At 36.3% G+C, this 11,575-nt stretch overlaps 1 protein-coding gene across 1 annotated transcript; it reads right to left on the reverse strand.

The window, feature by feature from the left end:
• Window positions 1-405: 405 nt before the first annotated feature.
• On the reverse strand, window positions 406-11,561 carry LOC139726651 (ER membrane protein complex subunit 8-like). Its single transcript, XM_071637643.1, has 5 exons — window positions 11,352-11,561; window positions 7,776-7,852; window positions 6,302-6,371; window positions 5,052-5,149; window positions 406-2,808 (listed from the first exon to the last, which is right to left on the reverse strand). Exons 1-5 carry the CDS (start codon window positions 11,553-11,555, stop codon window positions 2,646-2,648), a joined length of 612 nt encoding a protein of 203 aa, XP_071493744.1. The 5' UTR covers window positions 11,556-11,561; the 3' UTR covers window positions 406-2,645.
• Between the last annotated feature and the right edge of the window lie 14 nt (window positions 11,562-11,575).

The following is an 11,575-nucleotide window of genomic DNA, read 5'->3' on the forward strand; positions in this document are numbered from 1 at the left end:
TCAATGGTTTAAGGATATTTGAAGAATGTTAATACAAGTGTAACACTCTTTTTGGGAATGCCCTAAATCCTCTGACAGTATGAATTAAACACAGAGTGATAATCCTTTCGCAGGTTGATAGCCTTGATCTTGTTCTAAACCAGATTTGACCTGGAGGATTAATTCACAACATGAAAGAACAGTTTAATCCTCTTATCTCCAGCATGGTCAGGCAGAGAGAGGGTCTTTCTTTGACCACACAATCTCGTGGACTTGACATGGTGAGTGCCTCTTTAGTTGCAAATGAAAGAAGTTGAAATCATTACAGTTTAATTATGTATACTGTTACTGCCCTGGATAAAGCAGCACACATATACAATACAAATCAAATATAGAAAGAGGGGAACTATATACACTGTACTACTTCCTATAGAGTTAAAGGTTCCCTGTAGTAGCCATCTTGTGCCTTTAACCTCACCCCTCCCTCTCGACTTCACCCCCGCTCCACAAATTAGGCATTATCCACTGAAGAAACTAATCTTTAAAAACACGGGGAAGTAATTCTTCATCCTGTATGATAATATACAAGCATATTCAAGTACTTATCATCATACTACAGAGCTCCATGCTCGCAATGATCATGTATTTGACAAACAACATGACAGCAGAGGAAGCTGTCCTCATTCTGCACTGTTTTGAGACATACCTGAATATATGAACAACATTTGTGGCATAGGTATTGCATAAAAAGATATGACATGTGGTTTTGTGACAACCAAAATTAATGATATTGATGGTTAATTGATAAATGACTTGCAATTAGGAAAGTTAAGAATTGTGTAATCTTAGTGTTCATAATTTTCAATTAAAATACTCTTTGTTTGCCTAGACGTTAGCTTAGGTCAGACTCCTCCAAGACTGTAAATAAATTGCAGCAAATTTACGACATACAGTGCAAATCTTAGAAAAACCTTTGAATTCAAACAAATGAATGGGGAATATTCTGCATCATTAAAATATATTTCACTTGCATACAGTAATGCAATACAGTGCACTCCCGTTATAACGAACACTGTTATAACAAAATTTTGGATATGACCACATAAAATTCAGGGCTCAAACTATCATCTATACACTTCATTTGTTCAGATATAACGAACATTTGATATAACAAAAGAAAACTGCATGTCCCGAGAACTTTGTTATAATGGGAGTCGTCTGTACAAAATTCAGTCCTACTTTAGCAAAACGACATAAAGATTTTACTCAATGGAGAACTTTTGAGTCATATCTTTTCCACCAGGAATTATAACTTAATCTTAGTTTAACAAACACAAATTAAAGTTTGAGGGTATCAATTTAATATCTTTGTGCACTTTTACCTGTATTTACACAAATCACTTTGACCCTTATTAGGGTATATTACAGCAGGTCATGCCAGAGAGCAACATTGTTTTCTCTCAACTACACAAAAAACATTCTTTTTGGGATTGCTCTCTTGCAGTGATGCCACCAAGGCTAAATGTCTCCCCACGGCCACAGTGCTTGCTACAATTTCAGGCAAGAAAATTTCATTAAATGTAGTCTATGGTACCACAACCGAGGCAATTAAGAATATAAATACTAGATATATCTCATGTGCTCTCAATCATATGATAATCTGACACTGTGCATCCTTTCAAGTTATGACAGCAGTTTCAACAAAAACAGATTGACCGTGTCTAGAAATGACCAATTGTTAGTCTTGACAATGTGCTCTCACATTTCTCTCAACCTATTGCTAACAAGCTGGCACAAATCACAATAACCTAAATGAAACAACATAATCAATTGCTACCATGAAGTTCAATAATAGCATCAATGTAATATGCCAGAGTCAAAATCATTATGATACTTACTGCTACATTAACTTACGTCACATCTCAAGAATTAGTCATACCCCCACCAAGTCCAAAAACTAAATTTCTGTGGTTTTGTGTTGTATCTTTTTATTACTTTCACGAGTCATTGTTTATGTTTCATTTGACAGAAAAAAAAATCACATGAGCTCTTTGTTGTTGATATGTATTTGTTTCCATTGCATAATTTTCAAAAGCCTCTTAATTTATAACTTTATAACCGCTTCTGAAATTGGTACATTATAGAAGACTAGAGTTCCTGTTTCTCTTTCAAATTTTTTTTTTCAAAAATTTCATTCTAATTTTGTGCAGATTTAATGAAATTAACAAGTTCCATCTGACCTTATTCTAATATGGGACATGTAGTGAATTGAAGTTTGGCATATGCACTTGTAGCCAGTAATCATGCACTTATCAAACCTTGATATGAGAGAGCAACACACACTTAGTAACCAAATGTGAGAATTCCTAGAATTCACCCAAACACTTCTCCTGAGACATGCACAAATTCAACATCCTTGCAATAATTCCTGCCCTCCATTATTTATATGATGGTGTAACAAAACTCTAGCTGCTTCACTTTGTAACAGGCAGTGTGTATTCACCAACATCATACAAAAACCTTGCCTGCCACAACCAGACAGACTTCACTTTGCATCAGGCTTCTTGTCTATACAAATTTCATTTCATGTTTCTTCCCTACATTCTTGAGAATATTTAAATACATATCCCTAGAATCCCTACAGTGTGCTGCATATGATCCCTGCATCATGTAAAGGACTCCATCTGTGCGTTGAGGTCTAGGTTCTGCCACTCTCTCGTAATGTCCTCCAAGTGGTTGTCAAAATCCACCAGATCCTGGTAGGCCTTCGACCGCAGGAGGTCTGACGTAAACTTGAGGGTGGACTCGCTATTTTCTAACTTGAGATTACTGCCCAAAGGGAAGAAAAAGACATTGTAATCATCAAAGAATGAACTACTGCAGCATTACTCATGATGTGGCGTCAATCTTCCTGCACTGAATGACACTTATCCCACAAACATTTTTTTTTTTCATTCTATGTGTCAATTTTTTTTTGTTCTTTCTTTCTTTGCGCTTTTTCCAATTGCAGACCCTTTTTTCCCGATTGATTCCTTCCTTTTGTCAGAGTCTCTTCTATACAGCCTATTCCCACCTTCACATACACACACTTGTTTTGGTTTGTGTTTATACATATTTGTGTTTACTATGCCCATTTATGCCTGCTTTTCAACATATACATTTTCTCTCCCTTGGATTTTGTGTTCCCCCCCCCTTTTTTTTCCTTATGTGCTTTAATTATTATCATGTTAATTTCTGTTATCAATGTCATTATCATTATTGGTGTTTTTATCACCATTATTGTGTATACGTTGATGTATATGTTTGATTACTTGCATTTGTTGGTTGGCTCTCACTTTCATTTTGTTGCCTCCTCTTGGTACACCTTTTTAGGGCTTGCTGTTTCCTCAGCCCCCCCCCCCCTTCCCCTTGCTGTTGCTATTTCACTCTTTTCCTTTCTTTATCTCTCTGTTGTTCCTTATCTTGTTTGATGTTGCCTCCCTATTCATCCTCTTCCTTCAGTGGTTGCCCCCTTGGTCCTCAGGATCATTACTGACCCTCCTCTGCCTTTTGTCTGTCCACTCCTCTAATCCCCCTCCCTTTACCTGTTGGGCTCCTTGCCCATGACCTCCTACCCTCTGCTTTTGTTTTCTTTGTTCTGTGTCCCTAGCCTGTCCCTGCTTGTTCTTGTTGTGTGAAGTCCTTATATGTGATTGCTTTCCCTGCCTGTTTGTCATTTTGCCTCTGACGAAGATTCTGCTAGGATCGAAAGCTCAGGCTCCTTTTGACTCAAAAAAAAAGAAGAAAAAAAGAAAAACACTTTCTTTTTGCAGAACAGCTTAATAAGCATTAGGATGAATGTATCATTATCATGTATTGAAGAAATTACACTTAATTATCACATGATCTAAAAAAAAAATGTAATTTTGAGTCAAATGCAAAACAAATTTCATGGAAAGGTAGCCTTAACAAGCAATTGATATGAATTTGGTACATGCTACTGCACATTGTACAACACTACTTCAGGTAATAATTGTTTGGACTGTGTAATTAAAAATCATTGTATCCAAAGCTTTAAATTAAGAACTTGCAGCAGAACAACTGATTTCAAAATCTGCATCCCTCAGTGGCTACATTCAACAAGAAGAATTTATAATGCTTTAAAAAAAAATGAAGAAATTACACTATACAAATATCTACATGCACAGTACAGGATTCATAGTATCACTGAAAGCTACTGAAGGAGCTGTGATGTTGGAAAATGCTCACAAACTTGCAATATTGTTTTCCTTCCACCTCTTGTAAGTACAATTTTTCAGAAAAAAAATTAAGGATTGTATTTTTTCTACAATTCTTTTTTAATCAAGCTCTGATAAGTCTGGGACACATAACCTGCGCACCATACAGATAACGTGCCTTAACATTTTTTTTTTTTAACTTGGTCTATAATGTACTTTTATCTTATGTCATCCTACGATAACTCCCTTTTGCCACAAGCCAGTATATATATCATATTTTTTTTTGGTTTATTTCTACTGTATTCATCAGAGCTACCATGATCAAGGAGTGGAATGTACTAATAGCAACTGCTTTTGCACAGTCCTGAAAGTACTGAGGAATTAAACCAGCCTCCTTACATATATCACTGTCTGCAGAAAGTATACTGTATGAGCTGAAATTTTCGCGGTGGTTTTATTTGTATTAATTTGTGAATCGCCTTTGAACTGCGAAAATAACAACACGCGAAAATAACAGCGCGCTAATAACTAAGTTCAGTTAGACCCTCTCAACCGCGAAATTAACAACACGCGAAAATGTCCTCCAAGTACCAATTTGCGAAAATATCTGTACGCGAAAATTTCAGCTTGTACAGTAAATAGCGAGAGTTAGATCTGCAATGTGAACGCTAAGTTGACGCAGCCTCCCAGGTTGGACAATGGAATCAGGTGTCTCCCTTATGTACAGAACACCATTTTGGGCCTAATTAGCATCATCTTAGCGTTTGCATTGCAGATCTAAAGCTCATCAATTACTCTTGGCAAGGGGAAATATTAGGTGACGAAATTGAGGCTAGCATGGAAAGAGACACAAACCTTGTCTGGGCTCCTCGGTGAATCCATTTGCCGTCTTGCAGGGCGTACAGCTTGAGGGCGCACTTCTCACAGCCTGTGGTCACCTTTGAGTTGTCAATCTTGAGATAAGTGGACATCAGGAATAATGATGCATCAATTACGAAGACAAAGGCTTTCAATGCATTCAAAAATCATCAATATATCTTAGACACAATGCATTAACCCTTTGTGAGCTTGGAGAGCTGATTGGTACAGAAAAATCCCACAGTGTTGTCAAAACTGTCCATGGCACAGAAAGAGTTAAATGCATGAATAAGGAAAAAAAAAACAGGAGGACTTTGTAGAGAATGCAACATAACTGGGGGACAAGAAAAAAAATGCAGGAATTTTCTGCAGTGTGATAGTCACAAATAGACTAATAATCAATGTGGAGTACTACAGGGCAGGGATGATGACTGGACAAAGTCAGTAAATAAATTATTAGAGCACTGCTGAACTAACAAAAAGAGCCATGTCAAGATTAATGAGAGAAGCCACATCAAGATTAATGAGAGAAGCCACTTTGTGAGATAAAAAGGAAAGACTTTCAATCAAGCAGTCAGCAGATTAATGTTTCATGTTAGCTTTTCAGTCACCACTAGTTTTGAAATTGTGAGTTAGTTGACATAAACAATCAATTTTCAAGTATACTTTAATACTACCAAACACAATTTTACTAGAACAAGCTACAACATTAAGCTCAGGAAAAAGTTTTAATCAAAATTAAGCCTGCAGCAGACAGGTCAAGGTCAAATACCAGGTTATGTGTCTTAAATTATGAAGTACAAATCTATTAAACTGAATACTTTAAATGTAAAGGAGAAAGTTTCTATGTTACATGAGAAGTGGACCAAATAGTACAATCTCATTTTAAAATGATTCTTTGGATTTTGAGGGAGCTGAAGGTGGAACTCATAATCAATTTTACAGGCACAACATTGCACACTAAGAGAACTATCTGGCTTTATTACATTAGTATCAACTCTGTAGTTCATTCTTCAGTGCTAAAGAAATTACACTTTTTACTAGTTTCTTTATAGTATGTATGTCTGACTCACAAAGTATATAAGAAACTGTGAATTTGGAGACAAGGGAAGTAAATAAAGGCAAACAAGGTCATCCAAACACAACATTTAATGGGGGTAAATGATTCATACATGGCCTTTCACTACTGTTATACTTTTTGTACAGCCAACATTACTTTAACTCAAGGTATGCTCTCGTTGACTTACCATGAAAAGACATGAATCCTGAAAATTGTCAGTTAGTCTGTCAGCTATCCTCACAGCTACTGAGTTAGGTCTGTTGCAGGAGAATTGTAGAAAAAAAAAATGATTTAGTAAAGGCACTGAGCAAATAGAACTATACAAGAAAGAAAGAAATTGTTTTACTCGCACCATGTATATACTCTGAACCATGCACCTCAACCACTGTGTTTCACACACACACACACACACACACACACACACACACACACACACACACACACACACACACACACACACACACACACACACACACACACACATCCAAAGTTTGCAAGAATCTTCAAGTTTGAAGGAGGCAGACTGAACCAGAAGAAGAAGAAGATGAAGAACGTATATGAATATGTACATTCATGTCATTTCCACATCATTCATAGTTTATAGATACGCAATATAAATGCACGGGAAAATTGTAATTCACTATAAAGTGACCATACTCTAAAATGACTATAAAATACAATTTACATGTCTCTTCTCGTTGAAGTTGGTAAAAGTTAAAGGACAAGTTCACCTTCATAAACATAAGGATTGAGAGAATGTAGCAATATTAGTAGAACACATCATTGAAAGTTTGAGGAAAATCAGACAATCCGTTCAAAAGTTATGAATTTTTGAAGTTTTTGTGCAGTACCCGCTGGATGAGAAGACTACTGCAGTGTATGAATAACTTAGATGTCACATGCGTACAACAATATAAGGAAAATATAAAGAGAATTTCACAAAATTCCATCTTTTGAAAAAAGTACACATTCCCCTGACTCGTTACCGACAAATGTTATGGGTAATATTATTCCCCCTGCCTTTAGAAAGAGGCAAGTCAAGTGCTCTTTTATTATGCGAAAAAAGTGAAAATATGTTGAATTTTCTTTTACATTTTCTTTATACTGTTGTACGCATATGACTCACAAGCTGTAGTAGTCTCCTCATCCAGCGGTTCCAACACAAAAATTAAAAAAATTCATAACTTTTGCCTCGATTGTCCAATTTTCCTCAAATTTTCACTGATGTGTTCTACTAATATTGTTGCATTTTCTCAATCCTTATGTTTATGAAGGTGAACTTGTCCTTTAAGTCTTCCCATTTTTCTCCAGTAGGATGTGAATTGTTCATAAAGGGCAGGCATGTTCTAAAACACAATGCCATGCCCCCCCCCCAAAAAAAAAAAAATAAATAGATAAATAAATAAATAAATAAATAAATAGAACCAGTCAGTTTATCAAGGAATGCACATGCAGTAATTGCATGGACTGTTCACTGATGATGAGACAACAAAACTAGACAAATATACATGTACATTTACTTAGTCACACATAGTAAGTAAGCTGGGTTGTTCAGGAATGGATTTCTTTGTACTGTGCTTATCAGGATTTCAGCACCTAGAAATCGTGCCTCCCTTATTGCCTCTCAATGATGCATAGGAAACATAGATGAACTGACTCACTCTGTGTCTTTGAGGAGCTCATTGGCTTGGTAATAAGCTGCTATCTTCAGACCGTTTGCCTGGCAGTACGCATCCACCTGTTTGTAAAGGACATTCACAACATTTTTCCAGATGATTTTTAGTTGACTTTTACATGTTTTATTCTTTTTGCTTTTTTATCAATGAATGTAGAAAGCTTGCAGTTTACGAATATTTCTAGTTATAAAAAAACACAAACAAAACAAGACAAATTTGAGCTGCATGGACATGGTCCAACTCTGAATGTGTAAATTTGAAACTACAAATATGAGGGAAAAAATAAGGTTCAACACAATTGATGGATTCTTATAAAAACGCAATATGACATTTAGTGAAAGATCATATTTACCATAGTCAGAATTCCCACAGACAGTAGTGTTGGAATAAGTCATTTAGTAAAGAGTAATATAGTATTAGCTTGGTGATGTTTGTTCAATGATCTCTTGACAATAGCATAATCTTCAATTATGGTAGATTGTTTTTTTTTTCCCTTGCACATGTGTGAACATCATCATAAAACTCAGTGCTCAGTCAGCAAATTTTCACAAATTTTGTGAGCCATCACAATGTTAAACAGTGTCTTTTATAATCCTTGGGTTGTGCCCAGAACGTTCAGAACCATACATTTCTCAAATACCCCACATTAATTTACAGCTGTAGAGATCCAATCAATCAGATTGTCCAAGACAGCAAGAGCTAATTGTAATAGACAATGTACACTTGTATGTATGCAAAGGGTTGGATGGCTATGTACTTATGACACTCTTGACAGTGCCCTAGTAGTACATTGTAGGCTGTGTGCTTTTTTTTCCCCACATTCATTCATGACCAATAGAAACAAAGAAGAGAACTTCCCACAAACAATTATGATTGAGGGTACCACCTATCGTCACCTCAGGATCTGCAGCTTGTTTATTCAAAAGGTATAAAACAAATTTGCCTAATTTTTACCACAAACATGCCATAAATACTGCAGTTTTGAATGTTGTGACCATCCTCTTGATTCTGAATCTCCATAGTGAAATAACGCAATCTTAGTGCATGCGAAACATTTTCTTCGCGCGGCTTAAAGGGTACCTCATGATCGGCACCCCCTCCCTCCATAGGTAATACACGTGAATTTCACAGTCATGCGTCGTTACTGAGCGGATGTGTAATTGAAACGTGTTTAGTTTGGTTTGTTAGTTTGTTTATGACTATGAGTTTGATTTTTGTTTCTTCGTTTTTATTTTTTTTCATAGCTAATGGCACCTAATCCCATGCATACCTTTTCATTCTATATGCAAACAGCCATGATACGCAGGGTACCGATGTCAAGGTACCCTGCCGATAGGTGGTACCCTTACCATACAGGTCAAATAACAGGCATGCACAAAAAAAGACCTCTAACGTTAGATCTATCAACAAATTTCTTGCATACTTAGGGGGTTCTAAATCTTGTCAGAACAAAAGAAATGTAAATTACTAGAATCTTTGTAGATGCAACTTTAGACTTGGTACTATTACTAAATTTATTCACTAATTAATATTGTTACATTGGTCAAATTCAAGTCAAACCGACTGTGTGTGGCATTCAATGCTAGATTGCTACATTGTGGAACAAAGTTAAATTAAATTTAGCTGAGGCCAGAGCAACACAGAGTTCTACTTTCAGAAGATTAGATTCTATAGAACGTTTGTAAATTTAAATTGTATTTAAACTTACGCGTTAATGATTTTGAATTTACTCCTCACACATCTCAACATGCAATGTTGTCTGCCAAATGCGACATGCTACCAACATAGAGAAAAGTTATAAGCGTATCTCGAAGAAAGGCACGCATTGTGGAGTTTATTATATATAGAACCCTAGACTAACGTTAGAGTTGTCGGCGCTAGTGTACTTTCGCACCTGTTTGTCAAATGACCTCCAAACATGCACAAACTCACCCTAGTTATTCAGTAACCTAAATACTTGCATCTGAGTGAGATTCAAGTCCAGTAGAAATGGAATTTTCACCATTTTGTCACTTATATACTTCTCGGAATAATCTCGATCGCAGCTACTCGCTCGGCGATAACTGCGTTGCACAGGAACAGACAGCGCAGCACGAACGCAGCAGCGAGCACCGCGATTAATCTGAATGTAGCTATCTCACAGTGACCACGGCAAGTTTTTCTATGGTGTCTTTAAAAAGATAATACATTTTAGTTTCCACCTTTCTCTTGGCTTCTACCGAGTTGCGACATAGCGATTTAGGATTGGGGTTGTTCATATTGTGTATGTGTTTGTGTGTGTGTTTTGTTTTATATACAAAATTCTTGATTTACCTTAATTTACCATGATGTTGAATCAAGGTAAATCTAGAATTTTTTATTTGATATTGACAATGTAGAATTTATGTTGCTATAATTTAGTATACTAGTATTAGTGTTATTTTGCAATAAAATAATTTGTATATTAATGTTTATATGAAAACGCAAGAAAAATAAAAGATTGACAAAGAAAAAAAAGGTGTGTGTGTGTGTGTATGTTAATTGGTGTGAATGAAAGAAGATTGTGAAAATGTGATAAGACAAGGGTGAAGAATATAAGGGAAAGGCTAGGAAAAGGGCCCGAAAGGAAATAAAAGAAAAGATACACTAGCAGGCTAGTGTATCAAAAAGTTAAACCCACAAAAAATAAAACGAAAGGTTTACAAAATGGAGAGTTCATTAAAAGAAAAGAGGAAAGCTATTACTACAAAGAAATACAAATTGAAAACAAAGATGAATCAAACCTGGATGAGAGCAAAGATGAATATGAAGACAAGAAAGAATTATACAGATTGAAAAGGAAATAAAGGGGAAAAAAGAATTATTAGAACGACATGTAAGAAAAAGACTGGAGAGGATAGAGAGGAAAGGCCCTCGTAGTTGGAGGGAGGAACAACCCATGAAGGAAACAAAAAACAGTCGCAAAGTAGGGCATACAGTTGAGTTAAAAAGGAAATTGAGAAAGATAGAGAGGAGAAAAATCACAAAGAAATGATTGTTACGAAGGAAGGGGGAATACATTCTACCTGAAAATAAAAGAAGAAAAGAGAGAAAAGAAAGAGAAAGATATGCAAGTATTAAGTGACAGCATACACTCGCGCACGCACTCATTCAACTGCCGCCATGAAGCTACAACCGCTAACGGAAGACTTGGCCGTAACCAAGGAAAAAAAAAAAATTTTTAGCTTTTCAACGACACCATAGAAAAAGCCGCTGTGTCGCTGCATTCAGACCAATTCGTAATTTGTGCTAGTGTACAGAGCAGAGATTTTCCAATGATTTTCCGACACTTGTAAACGCTAAAAGTGTAAAAACTTAACGTATATTCGACTTTGGAGACTCAGATGGAAGTATTTTAGGTTACTGAATAACCAGGGTGAGTTTGTGCATGTTTGGAGGTCGTTTGACAAACAGGTGCGAAAGTACACTAGCGCCGAGTTGTCTACAGACTAAATTTACAGTGTACCGACTTGTGGACCATCTACAAACAAAAACTTCAATTAAAGTACAACGAAAGATACAATAGGTGGGACTGTGATTTACCTGCACTAACGCAACCTCGAGCATCGGAGCAAGGGCAAGTGATTGGTGAAAGAATGGAATACAATCGACGAAAACAAGACACCTGCCATCCTTTAACTTTTCCTTATCAGCAAGAAGAACCCCATTCACGGCACAATGTGGATATTTTGCCGCATGGAGAATCATTTTCGCATATGCTCGGAATTTCACCTTTATCTCTGCCATGTTGACTTGTGTGACTATTC

Source organism: Diadema antillarum, unplaced genomic scaffold, assembly GCF_040938485.1.
Source record: "Diadema antillarum isolate AM-2024a unplaced genomic scaffold, OU_Dant_1.0 scf00000017, whole genome shotgun sequence".
Taxonomy (NCBI): Eukaryota; Metazoa; Echinodermata; class Echinoidea; order Diadematoida; family Diadematidae; genus Diadema; species Diadema antillarum.

Excerpts from the sequence above, each read along its gene's own strand:
- LOC139726651 (XM_071637643.1), bottom strand. The coding sequence starts at position 11,555 with ATGGCAGAGATAAAGGTGAAATTCCGAGCATATGCGAAAATGATTCTC. Across the intron at positions 7,853-11,351 it reads TCGAGGTTGCGTTAGTGCAG|GTGGATGCGTACTGCCAGGC; the intron begins GTAAATCACAGT and ends CTTTACAAACAG. Across the intron at positions 6,372-7,775 it reads GAGCTCCTCAAAGACACAGA|ACCTAACTCAGTAGCTGTGA; the intron begins GTGAGTCAGTTC and ends CTCCTGCAACAG.